This window comes from Tympanuchus pallidicinctus, unplaced genomic scaffold (assembly GCF_026119805.1).
Source record: "Tympanuchus pallidicinctus isolate F22 unplaced genomic scaffold, pur_lepc_1.0 scaffold1, whole genome shotgun sequence".
Lineage (NCBI taxonomy): Eukaryota > Metazoa > Chordata > Aves > Galliformes > Phasianidae > Tympanuchus > Tympanuchus pallidicinctus.
In genome coordinates this window covers 13476450-13500276 of record NW_026294618.1, presented here as the reverse complement: position 1 = coordinate 13500276, position 23827 = coordinate 13476450, and the positions used below count along the sequence as shown (strand labels likewise).

The 23827-nt window shown below is 38.0% G+C and overlaps 1 protein-coding gene across 7 annotated transcripts in view; it reads left to right on the top strand.

Annotated features, from left to right (window-relative positions):
- LPIN1 (lipin 1) overlaps window positions 1-23827 on the top strand; it is a 74969-nt gene that overhangs the window by 32150 nt on the left and 18992 nt on the right. For 4 of the 7 annotated variants that reach the window (XM_052704126.1, XM_052704206.1, XM_052704354.1 and 1 more), the window contains 11 exons: window positions 5577-5777; window positions 7111-7206; window positions 7973-8307; window positions 8688-8807; window positions 9728-9835; window positions 14678-14804; window positions 16490-16799; window positions 17795-17888; window positions 19127-19314; window positions 20377-20470; window positions 21712-21781. In XM_052704126.1, coding sequence (XP_052560086.1) covers window positions 5577-5777; window positions 7111-7206; window positions 7973-8307; window positions 8688-8807; window positions 9728-9835; window positions 14678-14804; window positions 16490-16799; window positions 17795-17888; window positions 19127-19314; window positions 20377-20470; window positions 21712-21781 — 1743 coding nt within the window. Of the gene's footprint in view, window positions 1-4278; window positions 4303-5576; window positions 5778-7110; window positions 7207-7972; window positions 8308-8687; window positions 8808-9727; window positions 9836-14677; window positions 14805-16489; window positions 16800-17794; window positions 17889-19126; window positions 19315-20376; window positions 20471-21711; window positions 21782-23827 lie in introns of those variants that run through there. The other 3 variants (XM_052704287.1, XM_052704476.1, XM_052704409.1) reach the window with 2 other exon arrangements.

Here is a 23827-nt window from a genome sequence, read left to right as displayed (position 1 = left end):
TTGTGAAACAACCAGAATTGCACTGTTCAGCAAACTGCATCCCCACAACTTGTCCATATCAGAAATGTGGCTGCTCATGGCTTCCTTCTAGCTTGCGTGTCCAGGTTCCCTTTCCTAGATGGTGGGGGAGGGGGGGAGGGAAAGGGGGAGGAAATAAGTATTGTTTAGCAAGATTTGTCTGTAGCATTTACCGTATGATGTAGCCACATGTAACAGACCTCACTTGACATTAGTGGGAGTTAAATCACACTCTATATCTCAACCTTAGTAACTTGGACAAGATGATATATGGATCTTGTTGCAAAATATGGACCTAAACTGAGACTTGCTACAAACCCACACGGTGCCTGCACAGTGGGGTTCATAGCCAAGACCCTGGGTTGGATTGATGTAGAAGCCAGCAAGTAATGAAGAAAAAGGTTTTCAAAAGCTATTAATGATTTTCGGAGTCTGACTAGAAATGTGGTAGAACTTAGGAGGTTTGGATGGGGTGGTGACTCAGCATTAATGACTTTGCAAGATGTTAATCATTTACTAATAGATAGAAATACCACTTCTAAATCACAGAATCACAGAATCACCCGGGTTGGAAGGGACCTCAAGGATCATGTAGTTCCAACCCCCCTGCCTAGCAGGGCCACCAAACATACATATTCAGATCAGGTTGCCCAGGACCCCGTCCAACCTGGCCTTGAACACGTCCAAGGATGGGGCATCCACAACCTCCCTGGGCAGCCCGTTCCAGGGCCTAACTACTCTCCTTGTGAAGAACTTCCCCCTAACATCCAATCTAAATCTTCCCTCCTTCAACTTGGATCCATAAATTCTCATTCTAAATGAGTAGAATATTAGTTTTCATGAGCTTTAGTAGTTAGGAAGTCACTGCTAGTGCAGTTACTCTATAGATGTGAAGGGTTTATCTTAATTTTGTGGGGAAAAAAAAAAAATAAATCCCTCCAGAGAATCTTACTGGAATAATATTGTTATCAATGTTTTTAGAATATAAACTCTGATACAATTCTGAAGAATTCTATTAATTGCTGTAGAGGAGGTTGGTGTTCAATACTGCAAACAAAACTGAGTTGTTTCAGAGTCAAGAAAAGAAATGTTTGGCACATAATGAAATGATAGAAGTCATTACTTACCTAGGAGTCTCTTAAGTGCTGCCGATTGCTCTGCTGTGTGTGATTGATTCCCTTGGAGGAGCCAAAGTTTGATCCCCAGCTGTGATCCAGTCTCTTTCAAGCTTTGCATCTTCATGACAAAAGCCAAGAGTAGATCAAGGAACCATGTAGACCAGGCTTGGGAAGTTGTCATAGTGTGGGCATGAGCTGCAGTGCTGCAGTGATTTATCTTAACTGAATGCTGGCTCGTTGCTTTCTGGCTCCCTTTCACCACTTCGAAGCTATAAGGAAAATTTATTGGGAAAGTTAGGGTCTCATCATGACATAAGGTTTTAAATCCATAATGAAAAGGTGTGTCTGTAATGTGGTATGTTCCTTTGTGCTGCGGATTTTGTTTGTGTTACATTTAGCATTGCTGCACATCTTTGTGCAACTGCAAAAAATTCTGCAGTTTGTGGAACTGTAGAACTCTAGAGAAAGTGTTGAAAGGGACCTAAATGTTTTACTCATGCTAACACATAAAAGAATGCCAAAGGCCATTCTTGGCAGACAGACCAGCTAGCTTAGTCTGTTTGCATCTGTGCATTAAAGCTCTCTTAACTTTTAAGGAAGGTGACTACATCTAAACTGCTCTTTGGGAGTCATCTCTTGTCTGTCTGAACTGCTGCTGCTACTGTTGGGCCAGCTACCCAAGAATTGCTTGGGAGAGTGCTTGTGTGCCAAAAATATACCAGGTTTTTGTAGTTTGAATAGATTCAGTCTAAGCAGTCAAACGATGATATCTGTGATGTGGTTTTACTTACTAACTAGGACACGAGCACAGTGACGGTGTCTTTTAATTGTGATAACTTTCAGTGTTTTATTGTGTAGTGTCCAGAAAAGAAAGATGGAATGGTATGGGGGAAGAGCTGGGTTGCAAAGAAGGGGCCGGGAAGGGTGCAATTACCAGCTTTCCCAATGTGTGTGTACAGCTTGGTATACCTGTACAAAAGAAGCAGATGATTCAGGTGGTGGTGCTTTTGAACTAGATTGGTCATCCAGTAGAGTTGGAGCTTCAAGAAAGACTGAAGATGATATTGTTAAGGCTACTCTTTGCTAAGTTACATACTTAAGTAATAATTTAGCACCCAATGCTTTATTTTTTATGTATTTTCCACAAAACAATAACATCTGAAAAATGATGGCTGTCTTAATAAAAAAAAGATTGGAGTTATTCCCTCAGCGGGGGATGCTAGTTAGTTTGACATGAAAAATTATGCTAGAAAATACTTTTAATTTCATAATGGATGAATCATTTGGGTCTGTGGAGTGTTTCAGACCATTTGAGAATAATGGCAGAAGCATTACAGGCTGCTCTCACTTGCTGAAAGCTTTGATCAAAAGGATTTTGAACTTTCCCAGCAGCAAAAAATAGTTTATGCTCTGTCTACTAGCTTGCTTCCACAGTATGAAAACAAGTTTTGCTAAATCCAGTGTGATTAACAACCAGGCAGTGGGTTTAACCCATGACGTAAACCTTGTGCTTATTGCTGAAGTCACTGCTGCCTGGTTAGTGTGTGAAAGATGTCTTGGAGATGCCAGAGTGAATGTTGCACCAAAACCACAGGCAGCCTCTCTGGGGTTTGAGGAATGTTGGTTTCCTGGAGTGCTGACACAGTATTGCCTGACTGTAGGTTGTCCAATCAATTTGAGCTTTGGTGGGTCTGTGCAAAAGCTAGGACAGAGAGCCCATATTTTGAGTCTGAGTCCCATTTCTGAACTATCCCCCTACTAGAACTCCCTTTTGCTCTCTATGTTGGAAATATGAAACCATTTTTGTGTGATTCCCATAGGATTAATCTGTCATCCTCTTTTAATTCTGCAGTGATTTTACAAGCATGGGCCAGGTTCAGCCCAGTCTGGACTTAATGTCTGGCACTAGTGAACTATTTGAGTGTGGATTTTTTTTATTTTTTTTTATAGGGATAAGAGGCTTACACTGTATGGAAGCAAACTGTGCTGTTCCACTTGGTCACAGAGCTTGAGGATAGCGTCTCACTTTTAATTCACCAGCATAAAAATAATCTGTGCCCTAAAACAGGGCAGGCAGCGTGGTTGGATTTGTCATGAACGAGAGCAGTTCCATAATTCTCCTTTGAGGAGCTGAGGAGATCTGCTGTTGTAACCTGTTAAGAGGATGTGAGTTCTCTTTGTTTGGATTGGTTACCCGTAACCCTCCAAAAAAGCAGGTGTATGTCGAGTCCCAGCAAGTACTCCTTCTCCAAGGAAAAGGAAGTCACGTCTGTGTTGCACCTAGAAATTTTGTTGCTTATGCAGGCCAGGCGTCAACTGGTCAAATAAACCATGTAATTTGGAATCTAAATGTGGCCAGCTTTAAGTTTAATGCTAGCACAACAAGAAATAAATTTCTTATTTAGGTTAGACAAATCCTTCATAGAAATTGGAAGTATTTTTCCAAAGCAGAGATAACTAAAAAAAAATCTACTAACAGTAAGTGTGTGTGTAGTGCTGGCTTCTTGGAGAGTTCACATGCGAACTATGAAGATAATTAGGGGGTTAAAGTTTATGACTTGCAGGGAGAGTTTTGGAAAGTTAATTCTGCTCAATCTTTAGGGCAGCAACCTGCTGGGAATACCATGGAAGCAGGATTTGTTCAGAGGTGCAGAGTGATAAAATGGGGCAAAGGGCACAGGGCTGTGGGAAATTCTAGTTAGATGCTGGGTAGAAAATCATCGCTATGAGGATGTGGTAACAGATTCTTGGTAAGGCTGTGAAATCTCCATCCTTGAAGGCAGTGAGAGCTCCATTGGGATTCTGGGCCGAGCTGCCCCTCCTTTAAGGAGGGCTGTGGTACATGGGACTCTAGAAGCCCTTTTCTAATCCGTTGTTCCAACAATTATGACACAGCACAAGGTGCATCATGAGTTTAAAGTTCTCAGTGCAACAGCTCTCTGCTGGATTTACATTTAGGAAAAGTATGTTACTAATACACTTACTGTAGGAGCTCAGGATGCTCCTGCCAGTTGGATACTGGAGCATTGAATATTATGACCTTTTGCTATCAAGTTTTCACATTTTGACTTATCAGTGGACTTATCACTTCCTAGGTGCCTGAGTGCAGATTTACGGATTTCAGCATTAACATTTTGTGTAGTCCCAAATACTTTGAAATAGACAGGTCAGTTTTCATGGCATTCTTTTAATAGTTGTTTTTTGGTTTGCTTGTTTGTTCTCTTCTAAGTATAAATCACTGTTAAAAATCAGAGCTATTTTTGAATCATTTCATACTTGCATCATTTTGTTGTTACCAAGAGAGCACAGCTGAAAGAAGCCTGTGTTGGAGCTGCTGCTTAATGCGTGCTATGCAGCTCAATGCAGTGACTGTCTCAGACTGAGTTTGATTCTGTTCTCATCAGCAGTGTGAGTTTTACTGTTGCCTGCCCTCTCTGTTGGTATCCAGGTGATGTGCAGCCCTGTAAGGGACATGTATGCCAGGCATTCTAAGTGTACGTACTGAGCCTACAAGAGCAGTCTTGAAATCACTATCTCAGGATCTCCAAGAGGTATTGGAAAAAACAAAGGAAATAACACAGTCCATGGAGTTTCTAGTGCTCTGGAGAGCATCTGCTTAAACTCATTCATATTTTGTGACCCCTTAAAGGACTTGTTGGATTTATGAGTGTCTTGTGTAGGGACTGCGTGTGATGAGAATATGTATTAAGAAGGGAGGAAACTATACTAATTGGGAGAGGAAGGGAAACAAAGCCAAGCAGCCAACCACTTTAACCATCAACACGTGCCTCATTTTTGATAAACTTGCTTGTACTAAAAAGATATTCTAAAAGATTGGTAGAGTTGTATTTAGAAAGCACTCCAAAGTTCAGAAGCTCTGGAGTGCCAAAACATATTGCATACTTTATGCATGTGTCTTACAATATACTTCTAACAGCAGAAATCTCAGCTAAGTGGAGAATAGTCTTTGTCTTTAATGCAGTGAAAAAGGAGATCTGCTTAGAATCATCCCTTGCCCTGCCCTTAAAAGCCTGTAGAAATACGAGAAAAATATATTCCATTTTTAGAGCACGATAAATGATAGGAGGGGATGTTTTATGCTGCAATAATGCTTTTCTCTTCAGCGATAAAGTAGAAACTCTTACGAGCTGCAGTCTGAAAGTCTGACTGTGGTTTTGAATGCAAATAATGTTACAAACTTTTGGAAGCTGTTATAATTCTGAGAGTTAAAAGGTTTATTTTGTTTTTGTTTTTTGATAACTCTCCACACTTGTGTCAGCTCTAAATAAAGTCGTTGAGAAATCCTGATTTCATGTGAAGTTATTAATTAATGAAACAAGAGAATAACCCTTGCTGGAATGTAAAATGTCTCGATCTCAAATGTCTTTACAATATAAAGCAGAGCTCTAAACCTAATCTGTTTTATCTGTTCCTTTTCAGGTCCAAACCATGAACTACGTTGGACAGTTAGCAGGGCAAGTGTTTGTAACTGTGAAGGAACTCTACAAGGGACTAAACCCAGCCACGCTGTCGGGATGTATTGATGTAATTGTTGTACGTCAGCCGGATGGAAATCTTCAGTGTTCTCCTTTCCACGTCCGCTTTGGGAAAATGGGAGTTCTGCGTTCCAGGGAGAAAGTGGTAAGAATTGACACTTCGGATATATTCTGTCTGTGATTTGACTCCAGTGGTATGAAATTTACTAGATACTCTGTATGTTAGACAAGATTTTCTTTGGACATTCTTTACAAAGTGCTCAAATTGAAGCAATTTTCACTTAATACAGTTATTACAGACTGCTACACTTCTAAGCATAATTTATAAGACGTTGACTGTAATAATAAAAAGGAACCATGAAATTTGTAGTGTTTATTTTCAATAGAGCAGAACTTTGAATGTGCTAATTTGGGCATATTCTCAATTTCATTAGTGACTACGTTGAAAAATGACTTTTTATGCTATGTGCATTGGTATTTATAAAAAAAGGGATTTACAATGAAGTAATATTTTTGAGGTAAAGAATATTAAGACAAATCGAAGCTAGAAAAAGCAGTCAGGACTTCAGATAAATGTAATCAAGCTGAACGGTCTGGCCATACAGTGTAGGATCAGAAGTTGCCAGTGACTAATGCATGACAGATTACTTTAGGAAATAATTCATAAGCACATATAGTTTGAGCTGAGAGCGTATCTGTAATTATTCAGCAGAAAAACTGAAATGTCATTATTCTTTAAGTCTTACCGAAATCAAAAAGGAATGCGAACAATTAAAATGGATAACAGTTGAAATTGTTCCTATGCCAAACACGTACAATTTCTGGAAATGTAAATGTAGGTTGTCCAAGTCTCCCTCCATAAATACAGTGAAAAAGAAGTTAGTGGCAAAAATGGTTATAAGCATGGTTAATGGTTATAAGCAAAGAGAGAAATGTTCCTGAGAAGAAATGGAAATGGTTGGTGCTGTACAGCCCTAAGATAAATGCATGGAAGAAATCAATATGTGGATCATGTTGAGAATAAAAAAAACATTTTTGTTTTTGCTTCTCATCGTACTTACTTAATTAATTTGAAAGACAGGATATTAGAAATTTGTAAGTGAAAGCGCTTTCTGCACTCTGGAAAATTAGGCTGTGAATTAAAAGGGAGAAAAGATTTATGTGGCAAATGAAGCATCTAGAATTTCAATTAAAAAGATTCAGGGCTTTATGTAATGGCTATAAACATTCCTGGGGAGCTAGACAACAATGAGCTGAATAAGTTAGGGCAGCATCCTGAAAACTGATGGCCTTGTGAAGGGCAAGAAAATTCCCCTGCCCCTTCACAAGTGTAGTGGAGTGGTTTTTTTTGTTAATGAGGAGGCTTCCTGTGCTGCACTGAGAAGTATTTGTCCATTGACAAAGGTAGGATAGCTGAACAGGAACTGTGTATCTAAAACAATGTTGTTTTAATTTTCAAAAATGTTACTGACTTCCAGGTTGACATAGAAATTAATGGAGAGGCTGTAGATTTGCACATGAAACTAGGAGACAATGGAGAAGCCTTTTTTGTGCAGGAGATGGATAATGATCAGGTAAGAATCAAAATTCCTGTTTGTTAAAACACAGTGCTTACTCTTCAAAGTCAATTCTGAATTTAGAGGTTTTGTTGAAAAATGTGTTTTTATCCATTCTGTAAGTTTGAAAGTTTCTGGATATTTTTCTGCTATTGGAACTCAGTACTGAACTTTTTCTTGATTGCTGAGGTTGGAAAGAACCTGAAGAAAATCATCACATAACTAAAAATTACGGGCTTATATGCATTTCAGTGTGTGAACAGAAATAACATGTACACAGTTCATGTGATCCAAAGATGCGTACAGCAGAGGATGGTATTTTCACAGCTTCTTTTTTCTCTCAGAAATCTTGACTTTGAACACATATACTCAGCAGACTGCCAGCATAAAGTGCATGTGCCTTGTAAACGTTTGTGTGCAGAGTAATTGTACTCGCCAAAGACATGATCATGCAACTGTAATTCATGTGAATTGTATTTAAATGAAAACTTCTGCCCTTGAACTGTGGAATTAAGTACTAGCCTATGTAAGTTACGGTCACAGTTGTTTTGAGTAGTACCTGTGTGAAGTAATCTATCAGTAAAGCCCTTAATTTTTGTTGCTGTACAAAGTGGAATGAATTCTCAAATTCTTCTACAGAGGGATCTTGCTAAGCTTCCAGATATAAAATTGTTACTTTTCTGAGTGATGTCTTAAATTTTGTTGATTGTGTGTGGATTTTAGATCTATATTTATGACTGACAGAAGAACTAACTTTTTTGCATGATTTGGATTTCTTTCTCAGGAAGTAATTCCTTATCATCTCTCTACGTCCCCCATTCTGTCTGAGGGAACTGTGTTAATGGAAGCTCAGCTGAAGAGGAACTCAATTGACAGGATAAGAAACCTGGACAACAGTGTATCTTCGCAAGTACCACCCCAAGCTCATGGATCCCAGCCTGGTAATGAAACATCTCCAGTCTGTAGCTCTGTGAAAAAGAGAAGGAAAAAGAGGAGGAAGTCTACCCACAAAATAGACAGCTTAAAAAGAGAAGACATTGGAGACACATCAGAAGATGAAGACATGTTTCCTATAGAGATTAGCTCAGAGGAAGAAAAGGAACCATTGGACAATTCAAGGTATCACAGTGGAATGGAGATGTATAATGGAAACCTAATGCAGGGTTAATGTTCCATTCTGTACCTCTGACAGTAATTTTGAAGTTGGTACACATGGCTGATAAACATTCTCTCTAAGAAACAGCTTTTGGCTAGAAAGCTATCAGAGTGCTACTATCAGGAATAATGAAAATGCCACTTAAAAAAAAAAAACAAACAGTCTTTAGTCATGCTGTGGGTTAGGAAGGTGTGAATCAGATGACGTCTCTGTCTTTTTACTTCAGGTTAAGTCAATTCTTCTTTGCAGTACGTGTTTTTCCCCCCTTTACTCCCACCCCAGCTGTCTGTAGTATGTAATGGTTGAGTAATAAAATGGTTTTTTTTAATGTCATGTCTCCTAGGATTCTTGTTCCGGATGTGTTTGTTGATGATGTATCTGATATAAAGGCACCTGCTGTGTCTACTTATTCTCAGTCCTCATCATACCCTCGTTCGGATGGGGAATGGTCACCTATTCAAAGGTAATTTTCTGATGGTACAGTCCTATATAGTTCTCTTTTCATTAATTTCTTACATGCTAGTGCTATATCAAGTCTTATGAAAGTTTTGACAACAAACATGATCACTGTCAACTGCTAGATGAAATCGCATACTGTAGAACAATTTCAGGTTAACTCTGCCCTTGATTTAACGAACAGGTGCATACAAATTCAGGCCCACAAATTCTAAAGAATACTTATGTGCAAGCAGTGGTATTAACAGATGTGTGTACTTCAAAGAGGATACATGTGTTGTCAAAACTGAATCTTCACCTGATGCACACACTTTCTAAGCACTTCAATCAATGCAGAGATGTAAAACTTTAAGCACTTTGAGTATACTCAATAAATATACTTTGATTATACTTATTTTTTTAAAATGAATGTTCATGTCCATTCCTGGTATTTGGGAAAATGCCATCAGAAATTGATATCTTGTTGTCAGTGGCATTCATTAAAATAAGAATGAAGAGTGTGTGTGTTTATGTGGCTGTACACCACTTCAAGTGGGGTAGTATCAGTAAGACTTTATGGTATGTCTTAACGAACTGTCTCTGTGGGTGAGGAATGGAAGAAAGGAAAGCAAGGAAATGATTTTAGAGGCTTAATTTAGATGTTTTACATTGCATTCTATAGTAAACTTTCTGCACTGACTGTATAGCTTAATGAGATTAGCTGGTGATGGTATGTGTCAATACCCTGCCTCCTCAGAGGCTTTTTTTTTTTTTTTTTACTGTATGTTCTGTTTGTTTCTGGATTGCAATATTCTGTATTTCAAAAACTCTAGATGTAATTCATCATTTACATAGCTAATACACAAAGAGCTTATGTTAATCAGCACTAGTTGTGAATAATGACACTGTTTTATTTCTTTTTTCTTACCAACGTGTTGTGTTGTCCAGTAAACCTATAGATTGCACAGGGCAATCCTCTCTTCTCACTGTTCCAGTAGATGGTGGCCTATCTAACTCTTGTCCTCATCAGTCTTCTCATTTTTCTCCTCCAGACAGGTAGAACAGTTGTTCTCCCACTTTTCTGTGCTATTCTTTAATCCTTTTAATGCATTAATATGCTCTTGGCACATTAATTGCACATGAACTTTGCTGTATTTATAACTGTACTCATTGCTAACCCAGACACTTTAATGAAAGTGACTTTGGAAATCACTTCCTCTCTTCTTTGTGAGCACTGGCTGGAGGTAAGTTGCCTTGAATCACACGTTGAATGAGGGTAGCTAATGTATCCATCAAATCAGGGCACTGAAGACCTAGTTTAAAGATAAGTTTATTAAGATGATATCCCCCAAAAAGGAGAAGGAACTTAGTGAAGTTCTGCAGTCCTCTGAAGATTGGCATTTCCATGTCTTTTTACAGTTAATATGTATTTAAATGACATTTCTATCCATTGTTTCTCCTGAGGAGTTTACTTCTTCACCAGCGAAAGTAAAAGCAAAACACATCCTTTAAAACTCAGAAATACAAATTCTGCTTTTTTTTTTTTTTTTTTAAAATGGGAGGAGCCAATTGTCAAAACAGAACCTCTTTTTCTCTTGTTGCTTGTTTTGAAATACTCTCTGCACATTGGATTGGAATGGGGTGCATCTTAGGAGGAAAGATGGCACAACAGATAGAGCCTAAAACTTGGGAGACCCACAGTTATGCCTTTGCTGTAGTGTGGGCATCCTCTGACCTTGGACTTCTTACAAATCTGAAAGTGGATACAGATATTTGTAGATGCCTTGTGTTCAAGGTGTCTCAAGGTTCTGCAGCCAGGCACTTTCTTTCCAGTTAGTGGAGAGATGTTACAGCAACTAAGCAAAACCTTCTAAATTATGTGTCTGAATATGGTCTTGGTTCTCCTTTAGTGCTGGGGAAGCTTTGAGTAGTGAATCAGACTAAATTGCACGTTGCTTATCTCAACATAGATAGCAAGCTAGATACCAAAGGTAGTATTAAAAACTGAAAATCTTAAGGGTTTCCCAGCTTGGAGATCTACTCTTTATAGCCTAAACAGCCATAACAACAGCTACTCTGTGTGAAATCCTGGGGTAGTCAGGGATGTTCTCTCCAGTATTTTCATGGGAAGGTAGAGCATGTGCACAAGTGGGCCTTGAACAAATAATGTGCCCTGTATGGCTCCATCAAATTTGATCTGGAGTTTAGCTGTCCTGCAGTTGAGACTTGTAGCTAAAGTGCTGTAGTGACTGGTCTAGATAAGGCCCACTCTGTCTACAACTCTTTGCTCTGTATGAGATCAGAAATGCTACTGTGACCACTCAAAAGGAGGCTCAAACTCTGAACAGTTGTTCTGGAATGTAAATGAAGTATCTCCCTTTCCTTCTGCCTATCTTTTTGCAGTTTGTTTGACTTCAGTCAAGTCAGGACTTTTTTGCAGATCACACTGCTGTTTTCTTGGGCTTTCCTTGCTTTCAGTAGGAAGTATTTCTTAGATAAGTGTGGTTTCCTGCTATAGAGCTGCTAGCCACAGTCCAAGTTCCTAATTCTTTGACATCAGACTACATTCATTGCATGCACAGCTTGTATGAAGAAATCTATAGGTCTGGGACACCAGTATTTGGTGTTTATGGATTGGATATGTGGATTGGATAGATTGCCTAAATGATTGAGTTTGCCCTTATGCATTACTGACAGGACTGGTAGCTCTAGTTTGATCTGCAGTATCTTCAGCAATCTGTAAAAGGGGGTAGAAATTCAGCTGGGCTGCATCAGTGCCTGACTTGAGAACAGAATTGTATTAAAGGCAAGGTATAGCTTGGCCTGAGCTACAAATGTCTTGATGGTGTAAGAAATAAAAATCCTTTGGAGTCTTTTATTTAGGGAATTGCTTCTAGATTACTATCACTGAACTACAAATCCTATGTGATCTTGTGGTTCAGCTTTATTGACCTTCCTAGTGCAAGTATAACACTAATCCAAGGTTTAATTTCATATAGTATTTTCAGTCTCTTCTATTGTAACTAGCAATAAGACTAGAGGGAATGGACTCAAGTTGCACAGGGGAGATTCAGGTCTGACATTAGGAAATAATTCTCTGAAAGAATGGTCAGGTGCTGCATGGGCTGCTCAGGGAGGTGGTTGAATCACTCACTCTGGAGGTGTTCAAGGAATGTTTACATGTACTGAAGAACATGGTTTAGTGGGAAATGGTGGTAGGTGGATGGTTGGACTGGATGATTCTTTTCCAACCTTGGTGGTTCTATGATAGTGGAGTAAAAAAAAAAAAAAAAGTGGTTGTGAGCTTTATTAGCCTCCAGTATGATGTTACTTTGGTAGCAATATTTTGAGGGAAATAGCAGCTAAAATAGTCCTTGCACAGATAAAGGAGACAAATCTGGCATCACATACATGGAGGTAGAACTATGCAAACAGACAGAAAATAAGCAAGACTATAGTTTGCATAATTGCCTTCTGCACACATAAATTGCTGTTGCTGTTCCAGAAGGGTATTATGTGGGGAGAGAGTAGCTGCTGAGTGTTAAACAAGACAGTATGAAGTAAGAAGGATATTTCTCTCTAATAGAAAAACAGCTTTCACTGGAAGGTCTCTAACTCCATGCTAATGTTTCTCGATGGCTTGGAAAATTCCAGTTTATATTCTAGATTATATAAGAGGTAAAAATGTTTTAGTATTCTTTTTTGTAAACAAGACCATAGTTTATTCTCTTTGCCTTATAGATGTGTTTACATTCTGATTTGATATCAAACCTTTTACACTGAGATGCCATTGCAACAGTAATTATGGTCTCCTCTAGTATTGTGTTAGTATTTATTCCATGTGAAATGGGTATTGTGCTTGTGTTGAAAATTCAAGAGATGATGTGTGCTCTGTTTTAGGAGAGTGGGTAGTAGCCTTTTGCATCAGGAGCTTTCTCAGAGCAGAACTCAGTGTTAACGTATGCTGTTTCAAGCACCTACACATGTATGTCTGGGAGTAAATGTCACGGTTCTTCTTCACTTAGTTGTGTGTGTAAGAAAACTGTGTTTTCAGAGAAAATTCTGGGAAACGCAAGGCCCCTCTGCTCCACTCCTTGGTCTGTATTCTCACTGCAAAATGCAGTTGCTGGCCCAAACTGAATTAATGCCTGTATTCTCTTCAGTTGTCTGGCTGAGTAAGGTGGGAGTTTGATCTGAACACACCCCAAAGCCTGCCTGGACAGAAGGCTTTTTTGAAGTAGAATAGGTGTTTTGAAAGTTAAAATGTTTATAATGCACTGATTAGTGTGGTGATAATGCTTCCCTGAAGTTAGATTTTTGGAGCATAAAGTTGCAATAGGATCACTGTTGGCAAAGACTTTCTGAAGTGTCCAGATTCCTAACATACAAATTTTCAGTGGGCCCTAGATGCGTGTTGCCAGTTCTAGAAATTTGCTAGTGGGCTAGTGAAAGATACTGAAAATGCCACCAGGCATTTCTTAAATCCTTGGAGCTTAAAATTGCCTTTTACAACGTATTTCAGTAATTCCTTCATGTGTCAGATGGTACTTTATGGACTAATGAATATTTGGTCCTTTTATAAACTCTGTAATTTAATCATTTGTAGCTGAAGAGTGTTCATGTTTCCATATTCAAGATATGTCCCAGTGCAGCAGAGCTGAAAACAAGCAATAATGCAGATAAAGTTGATAATATTCAGGACTGAAGTTCACAGGTCTTTCAAAACTGTTTTGTGTAAGTGCATAGTAGTTATTCGTCTGTAACCAGTGAGTTCCCCACCATACTCTACAAAAACTGTCCTCTTTTGGAAGTGCAAAGCTATTTTGGATATTCATTTGGATTCAGTTTATTTAGAAGAAAGTTTAAAAAAAAAAAAAAAAAAAAAAAAATCAAACATGAAGAACTTGGACCAATGTAGAAAGCTTTTTAACAGTGAAGATAACTCAGCTTTGAACCCTTGATCTATAAATGTTGTGGATTATTATTATTTTTTTTTCTTGTGGTTTATGAATCAAGATGGAATGAATATACCAATGACTTCTCAAACAGCCATAAATTCTGTAGCTCAAAAAATAATGGGCTTTCTTCAGAGATTTTTGGGGTGAAATTCTAGGAGTTGCATCACGCAGAAAGGCAGAGTAGATAATTATGATTTTTCCTTTTACCCTTGAAATCAGTGCATCATTTATTAAGGACTAAATTGACTTCACTTTGTTGACTTCAGATTAAAAATATGCTGCAAAACTGATAATCTCCTGATAAATAAATGATTTTATATTCCAGTACAGCAAAACAAAAAGTTAAATATTTTTCTGCTGGGATCATTCAACTTCTTTGTGTACTACTCTTGCTGTTTTCCCTATAAATATGTACATGGGGATGGAATTGAACAAGTCAGTAAAAAGAAGTAATAAACTGAATACCCTTAGGTTAATTACTTAGTCAGGGTAAGGTGTCTTGTTGATCTGAGTGAATCACTTCTATACTTCATGTCCATTGTAACAATACTAACATCTCTTCATCTACTGCTTCTGGTGCCATCCCCATTCCAAGTTCTCTTTTTTTTTCCACACAGGGAAAAAAAATCTTCTGAAATATTCAGGTCCTGTGCTCCTCTCATCTTTTTCATCTTCTTGAAGTCTGCTTCTGTGATGGCAGTCACTAAAAGATGGCAGATGATGAGACCACTGTGTGCTAGTATTAAGAAGATCCTGAACTGTTTGAAATGTTTTTCCTTGCTTTCATACTGTCTCATTTGGCTGATAATAATCATAAAACTTCCAACACTTTGGACTGGTGCATGTCAATTTGTAATGCGCTTACTGTGTCAAGGTTATTTTTGGTTTTGTAGTATTTCTGTAGTAAGTACTACTTCTTTTCTTGTTTATTTTTCTTCAGTCCGTCAGGCTCACGTCCTCCTACTCCTCAAAGTGATTCAGAATTAGTCAGTAAATCTACAGACAGGAGTGGACTAAAGAATCCACACATGCACTGGGCCTGGGGAGAGCTACCACAGGCTACGAAGGTATGTGGTTTAATCAGTTTTAATTCCTTGCTGGCATCTGTTGTGCTTTGGGCAAATGTGCTTACTTTATTGCAGGCTCCTGAAGGGAGAAGAGATCCCATTTTCACATGAAATTGTAAGGTTTCATGTAGGAAAATTGTGTTTTGTTCCTAAAGAGCCTTAGATGCAAAGTAGGTGCTTGGTGTTAGCAGTTTGATTCACCAAAAATGAAAGTGGCTGTTTGAGTGTATATATATCCAGAAACACCTGCAATTGTCAACAAATCTTCACATGCCCAGATGTGCAGCTTTCTTGGATGTCCTGACTTGACTGGCTTGATGCCTGTGTCCAGCCTGAGGCCATCTGGCTTTTCTGAGAGCTCTGCTAGATGGCAGGATCTGTGGTGTGCCAGCAGCATTGTCTGCCAAGCCATATGCAGCTGAGTGTGCTGCTGGTCAGGTGTGTCTGTCTCCTTATGGGAGCTGCTGAGTCAGAGAATTCATTCAGGACAAGAGATTGAAGACTTGTACCTGCCTGTGGGTGAGAGAAACAAAGATGATAGAATCGTTAAAATTGGAGCAGATCTTAAGGTCATCTAGTCCTGTTGTAGTACTTAGACAGGTTTGGTGGACATCTACCCTTTCCTTAAATGCTTCCAGAGATGGTGACTCCACAACTTCCCTGTGCAGCCTGTTCTAATACCTCATGACTCTTTCTGGGAAGAAATTATTCCTAATATCAATCTGAACCTCCCCTTATGCAACTTGAGGCCTTTCTCTCTTGTCCTATTGCTAGTTACAAGGACATGTTGCAGCTACGGGGGCACAGAGTATGCAGCTTTTGCTTCTTTCTGCTGAAGGCTGGCTTTTCTGCAGGAAGGACTGTAGGGAGTGATGGGACAGGAGCAGAATAAAGGGACAACCCAGGCTATGCAGGCCAGCAAAGTAGGCCTTGCAGATCTTATTCTCGGAGACTCTTCCCTTTGCAATCCCTATCTGTGTCGCTAACCAAGCTATTGTGAATTTATCTGGCCATGTCTGAAGTGGGAGTTAAGCTTTGGATGCTCTTTATCACCTTGTAAATGTTTGCTTGCTCTGACATGAAGGTTACAGTAGCCGTACAGCTGCTGTTGTAGTGCAGTTCTCTCTGTAAGAAGGCCTCATGTCTTGCACTCCAGGGAGATCTAGAATTGTGCCTATAGAGAGCTGAAAAATCTTAACCTGGAGTATTGATAAGTTACAGCAAGCAACATATTTTTCCCTGGGAGCATCCTGATTGTATGAGAACTCTAGTCAACAATGTTTGTCAGGGTTACTTTCTAAGGCAAAGCTGCAGTTTGTGCTGAAAGAGAGGAGGTCAGGTGGGAGCTGTGATGTGCTCTCACACAGGTGTGTGGGAAATGAGGACTGCAGAACCCACTGTAGAACAAAATTTTCCTGGACCCAGGATGCAGCTGCATTATATTATATTTGTGTGTGTGTGTGTGTGTGTGTGTTTGTATATATATAAACATTATATATAAAACATACTTACAAGCAAGTAGTGCAGTAAAAGGCTATTGTATTTTGAAGCATCAAACTCAGTTATTTGTGGCTTGCTCACCTTGAGAATCTGATCTTGTGTTGTACAGGTGAAACTATTGCATTTTTTTAAGAGCTTTTCTGTATAGCAGTCTGTTGTATTTTTTTTTTTTCTTTTCCTTACAGGCGAGTTCTTTGATCAAAGCTAAGGAACCCAACACAATAGATGTAGATCCTTCTGAAAGCACTCACTTTCGGGTCATCCAGAGTGCTCCTATAGGGGAGTTTAACGGTGTGTCTCCTCTACCTGCCCTTGGACAGACAGATGCAGCAACTGCTGATGAGACTGAGCCTTTGCCAGCTGAGACAAATAAGCCAGAGACAGAATCTGCAGGAGCAGCTGTACTATCGTTGCCTGCCAATGAGGATATAAAACAAGCTGCGGCTTGCTCAGCTCAGGCAGTTGGCAAGACGGATTCTCCTTCCAGAAAGAAAGGTAAAACTTGATTCTTCATATTTACATGTATGATTTTGTTTTTTAAAGTTCATGGTGATAAAGCACTCCATTGCCATATAAATTAATCTGTGCCCTTAGGACACTTTCAGACTTGGAAAGGAATAAATTTTACAAAGAACACTCAAAACCTGAGTTGCTCACAGTATAGAAGGACAGAAGTTTTCATTTGTTGGGTATTTTTGGCAAGGCTGCAAAATTTGCTCCAAATTCATCAAATATGGTTGAATTCAGAGATCTTGTTTTTGGCACATTCCCACTCTAGATCTGTTGATTCACTTGCTCTGACCACTTTCAGAGTTATTGTGCATGGCTGGTACTTGTTGAGTCTCTCTGTTCTTGTACAGTGATGTAGCATGGATTTTTACACAAACAATAGATATAATCTAAATTGAGCAATTTTAGTTCTATATTCTTAGTATGCATCTTGTCTTGAATTTGTGAGATGTCTGCATTTCTGTTTCCTAACTTTTGGGATCTATACCTACTGTATTTTATTGCAAGTGTTAGTCTTCATGTAAAATATACTTGCTTACAAAATGTTACATTTTAGAGCTCTGATTGTTTTATAATTATGAAAATTCTACATAAGCCTGCTTTGTGCAGGTGTGTTTTATCAGTAAGCATACAAGCTTATAGCAATTTTCACAAACTTTTTGGTGTCTTTGAAGTCAAAAAAGCCCAAGTTAGTGACCAACGGTTTGCAATTCCCAGTGAATCCTCTGAATGAGGAAAGCTGCAGAATATCTCACAATTCTTCTGTGTTTTTCCATTTGTGTGTTCCAAGTGTGAGCAATGTATACAGGCAACTTGTTTTGAAATTTTAGGCACTACTACTTTATGCAACTGCAGTTCACAGACTGTTACGACTTGTCTTCTTTCTCAATCCTAAAATGAATAGCTAAATAGCAGTAACAATTCAGACTTCTTACTCAGAAGAGACTTGTTAATAGGCTTATTTCTACCATCCCTTACAGACAAAAGAAGCCGGCATCTTGGTGCTGACGGTGTCTATTTAGATGACCTTACTGACATGGATCCAGAAGTTGCTGCGCTTTACTTCCCCAAAAAGTATAAGTTGTTTGCTTACATTTCTGCTGCTTGTGTAGCTTTCTTCCTTTTCCACTGAGATCAAATGGTTTGTGCCAACCAGATGAGGCCTCTTCTTCAAAAGAAAGTTTTATTTTCTTTCGGTCTTCACCACAGTTTGTAGAAATGTCGGGGCCTTTAGGTGGCTTGGCATTTGGGCCTAAGAGCTGTGCTCAAAATTGATGTTACATTTTGTTAAACCAAGCATCACATATTGATTGTGGATTGTGACATAATGTACACTGATGTTTGTGGGTGTTACTCACGTGCCCTGGGAGAACAGTTGGCTGTGGGATATATATATATCCCCATGTCCTTGCTCATTACTGGTACCTTACTGTTACCAGCATAAAACTATTGCTCTTACATTGTTCTACTGTGGGTAATGACCTATAAACAATATGTTAGAAAATCATTTTTTAATGATGCATGGTAGACTTTCTTGTAAAAGTATTTCATCCCAAACAAATTGGAACTTTTTTCAATCTTTATCGGAATCTCTTCACATTTCACATCTTCTTTGTCCATCACATTCTAGTCATTTCACTAAAGTAGGTGAGCAACAATTAAAGTGGCTTCCATTTCTTTTTTTTTTCTTGTTTGCTTAAAATCAGCTGTTGTTACATTAGTGTTTCAACAGAACAGAGAAAGATTAGTAACACGAAGGAGGAGGTTGGATTGCAAATTCCATTCTCAAATGCATTCCTATAAATCTGGAATGGAAAAGCAACTTGATGAGCTTACGTTTCTTCATAATGATCTCATCTATATACATTTGATTTTAAGAAATAATGCATAACAGTATCCTCTTAAAATTTTCAATTCCTAATAGCTTGTATATGCTTCTATGCATATTCAATATTCAAAACATTTATATACATATCTGACAAATGTACAAACTTTGTTTGTGAACAATTCTCCTAGTATAAATTTTGATTATAGCCATCTTAGTTTATCCACTAAGCTTTTACTGTATATTATTTTTTCTTCTTGTAAATAAACTGTAATTATACATGGGTAATTTAGGAAATTTAGTAGAGGTGATCTAATTCTTAAGGACAAGTGAGATCTGTGCTACTTTGTTTAAATTTATGGCAAAAGCCAGCAAATTTATTTCTCTTTATTCTTCAGCATGCATCTGATCTAAACAGTATGATGTTGAAGAGAGAGAATTTAGGAATGGATACGTGAAGAATGAATGTCTGATTTTTCTTTTTCAGTGGAGATAACATACAAAACAGAAACGCAAATGACACAGGGCCACGGTCTGCCACCCATTCTCCACAGTCTTTTGGGAGCTCAGGTGCTGACAGTGGTGTTGAAAGCACCTCAGATGGAACCAGAGATTTGCCCTCCATTGCCATTTCTCTCTGTGGAGGCCTCACGGACAACAAAGAGATAACCAAAGGTATAGATTGACCTGCGATACAGGCGTGTGTGCTCAACCAAGTCTGAGCGTCCTTTATCAGGGGAGCAGTGCCCTCCTGTGGCTGTATGTAGGAATAAAACACTTCCTGAAATGACAAATTTGCTAGATTCTTTTCGTAATTAGAAGGTCTTTATCATTTCACTATTTTTAACACCTTTTAGAAATCTAATGTATGCTATGTTTTTTAAAAATGTGTGTGTATTTCCTGATAATACCGATTTTATATCATAGCAGTGTGCATGGTGCTTTTGTTACCTGGTATAATGTATAGCCAGAAAGTACTCTGCTGTCCGTGCCAGGAATTAAAAAGATGGTCTGGTCTGTAGATGGCAACAGCTGCTGTGCCTTCCATTTCTTGTGTGACTCTTGAGAGAAATAATTTGAGAGTGTTTGGTTCTTTAAACTTTCAGCTGCATACGATGAAGATAAATGGTTTAAAAAATGCAAATTCTGCAATAACATGGAGTCATAAACCCATGAGCCTGATGTTATGCTGATTACTGTTCAGAAGCTAGTTATTATGCATTTTGATTATATTGTAATTTGAGTTATGCTTGTTATTCAGATCACCTGTAAACTGTGGGCATTTTGTTGAAGGAGCTGCAGTAGTGGAAAAGGTGTTTATTCATAGGTGATTATTATTTTACTGTAAGCTGTACAAATGGTCATGTTTTTGCTTATGGGTTTATGCATGTTTAAGCCCACCAGGTCCTATTCCTAATTTGGACAAAGGGTCAGTAAAAGGCATGAGGAAATATTCCCTACTTTTCTTAGAAGCCTAATTTTCCTCCTCACAGTTCTATCCCTAGACTTTCTCTTAGCTTGTATTTTGAAGGGGAAAATGCCCAGCAGTACACAAAGAAACCTTCAGAATCTTCTGAGATTGAAATTTCTGAACGTCTTGCTTCAGTTTTTCTGCTGATCTCAGTACCCCAGTAATCAAGGGCAAGCACTGAGTGTGAAAGCAATATGTTTTCTTTTAGATTCCCAGGGGGAATCTATAAAAGCATGACTTGTTTGCTTTTTTCTTTTCCCCAACAGAAGAATTCTTAGAACATGCAGTAACATATCAGCAGTTTGTGGACAATCCTGCTATCATTGATGACCCCAACCTTGTGGTTAAGATTGGAAATAAGTAAGTATATTTCCATGGAGTAAGTAAGGAGAAATGATTCTTACTGTTGCAACTAAAGCTCTGCTGTGGTACTTTGTTGTGTTAGACCAACATCACTATAGCTGAAAAATAGGTTTTGAACTTTTGTAGCATAGATTCATTTAGAAAGACACAGCTTTCAAGTGAATTCAAGCTTTTACTTACAGTTCTCCTTGAGGCTGAAGAGGAGCTTCAGATCACCTGCCACAGCTAACTGACACAATCTGAATTTCAAAAAACTAGTATTAAAAACTAATAGTATTCATTCTCAATTGGTAGAGTAAAAATGAAGTAGGATGTGAACTTGCTAAGGCTTGCCTTGATCCAATTTGAATAATTAATATTTCCAGGATTGTGTTCTACTTGTAAGCCCTCCATATGCAATAAGTTGTGTTTATAAAGCTGAATATTTTTGCTAATATGCCTCTAGAGAAGCATCATTCTTTCCGAATTTGTTGGAATTCACCCACTGGGTATGAGACTTCTGTTTCTGGAGAGCTAAAGATATTATTTCATATATTTGTGTTGCTGAGCAGTGCAGTGCTATGGTCTATGCCAGATGCAGTTGTTTGGAGGGTATTTTAACTTTGCAGCCACTTCCAGCTAGCATTTTCTGTTTAGAGTATAAGAGAGATGATGGCTTTGTGTTGCAGTTAGAATTTAAACTACCCTTAGTTATAGAAATTGCTCATATAAATCTGATATCTGATACTTAGTGCATCCTTATGCAATAGTTTTTAATTGCATATGGATTGAGTACGTGATGACCTTGTTTCCTCCATCAGGGAGGAGAGTCATTTATTTCTCCTCTACCATATATCTGATTTTTTTTTAATTTTTTTTTTTTTGTGGTAACGTTTACCTGCCTACTGGTGATTTGGAAAGAGAGGACAATACTTCTCTAATCATAATACAGTCTATAACAGTAGTTGAGCTTTGTTCAGCACATCATAGTAAAAGTTTAACATCCTACAGACTCAGGTTCCTAACATCTGTGTAGTGACTTGATGCAAAACCAGTGGAAGCTGCCTGTTTAAAACAAACAAACAAAAAAAAACCAAAAACCAAAAATAAAACCAGAAACGAAGCTCATTTGCTAATGAGGCATTAAGTACCTGTACTAAAGAATCTTCACAGGTTTAACCTACTATATGATAAATACTAAATTGTGTATTGGAACTTTGGGATTACAGAATAAAGTAATTGTCTTTCTTAAATGCTAGGTACTACAACTGGACAACAGCTGGTCCCCTTCTGCTGGCAATGCAGGCATTCCAGAAACCTTTGCCAAAGGTGAGATTGAATATAAGGTTGGTCAGAGTGGAAGCTTTGTTTTGCTGTTTATTAAGGCATATCATTAACTAAGGCAGATAAAAGGGGTTGTGTTATAAAGGTGTGTGTTTTCACTCTAAACCATTCCCTTAGTCTTACTTATTTAGCTCGTAGTATAAGCTAGATTTGGTCTGTGAATAGTTTTTACTTTCTAAGCTGAGATAATTACAAGTATTTTGAACTTGATCTCTTTATCTTCTCCTGTTTTCCTGCATTAATACAGATTGTAAACATAAGTTAGATTGACTCACCTTAATGTTTACTGTATCTGAATGCTGATGACCTGCTTCATTTTATCTATGTACAGCATATATTAGCAAATAAAAATTGAAGTCAAGGATTTTGACTTTACTTGAATGCAATTTAAGTCTGGACAGGGAAGGTCTACAGCTTGTTAGTTCTCAATTTCTCAGTTGGTTGATCATAACCATCCCAGGTAGGCAGTGACAGATAGCTATGACTGTGACAGCTGTATGGTTGTTTATATTAAACACACTGATGTACTTAGTCCGATTACATGTGACCTAGTGCCAGAGAGATGATCAGGACAGAAATACATGTTACTGTGACTATTTATAAAGGAGTAAGTATCAACATTGGCACTGATTTGTAACCTAGTTGGCCATGGATTTAGCATCCTTTGTAAACTAAACTTCTGTCCCTTGCAGCTCTTCATGTATCTTTGTATTTAATCTATTTAATTCTTTTGCCAAAAGTTGAAGTAATACTCTACTACTATGTTCTTTCTGTCTTAGTGCCGCAACACCTATTGATACAGACAGACAATATAAAATCATAGAATATTGCTAAAAGGGAGGGATGCATAAGGATCATTGAGTCCAGCTCCAGATTCAATACATTAAACCGATCCTAATAGTCCTAAACATCTGATAAATCAGGCTTGAATTTCAGAGCATCACAGAACTAGATATTTTTGTGTGTTACTGCAAATATTCCAGTTGTCATCAAAGCCATGATTCATCTCATTAGCACATATTGGTCTCCAGTGGCAATATAGGTAGTTACCCTGAATCCTTCAGTGCAGGGTAACTACCTTTGTAATTCAATATTTAGATGCCTGATCCAAATGTTTTGTCTTTGGCTGAGGAAGAATAAGCAGAAGCAATAGGTATGAAATACTTTTTCCATTAAGGGGAAATAGCAATTCCTTCAATGATTTTATGGTTACACCATTATTCATATAGGTCATGTGAAATTCACTATTGTCTCTTCTGTACGCTGGTATCTTTCTAGACGATTTTCATAGGGTGAAGAAGCTAATACTTATAGTTGGCACAGTCTGTGTGATTGGAAAGGCTTAGTAGTTCAGACTGTACTGCTGAAATCACAATTACTTGTTTATGCTACCAGTCATTCTACTGGTTTTCTTACTTACTTACAAGAATTTTGATTAGCTGTAATAATGCAACTAAGGTGTAATATTAAGTTACTTCATCAAAACAGGCTTTATGAAGTGATTGAAAGCTCAAGCTATTATTAAAAAAACCCTGACATTCTGCAAAATACACTTAAGTGCTTAACTGTAAGCAAGTATATTATCTAATTAAAAATCAATAGTACATCTGCTTGAGGTTTTCCATATGTTTGATAACATCTTTAAACTGTAGCCATTGTTCTCAACAACTGTTATTTTCTCAGTAGCTCCATCTGCAGTTTTCATTTTGTGTCTAAAAAAACTTCAACTTCTTTGCTCAACTTCATTCCTCTGTCACATCTCTTTTTTTTTTTTTTTTCTTTTTCTCTTATACTTTAGATAGGATAGTGAAGGAAAACCTGTGGAAAAAAAAAACTGAGAAAAAGTGTATTTTTGCATAACCTGAACTCAGCCTGCTTTCTTAACTGCTAGCTTTTCTTGGAATCAGTTCTGGATTTTTTCTTTTTTTTTTTTTTCTTTTCACTAATCAACAATGCAATTTTGTTTTGATATTTCATTCACAGTAGAGGCTGTCACAAAACCTGTGGCTAAGCTATTCTAGGACATACTGA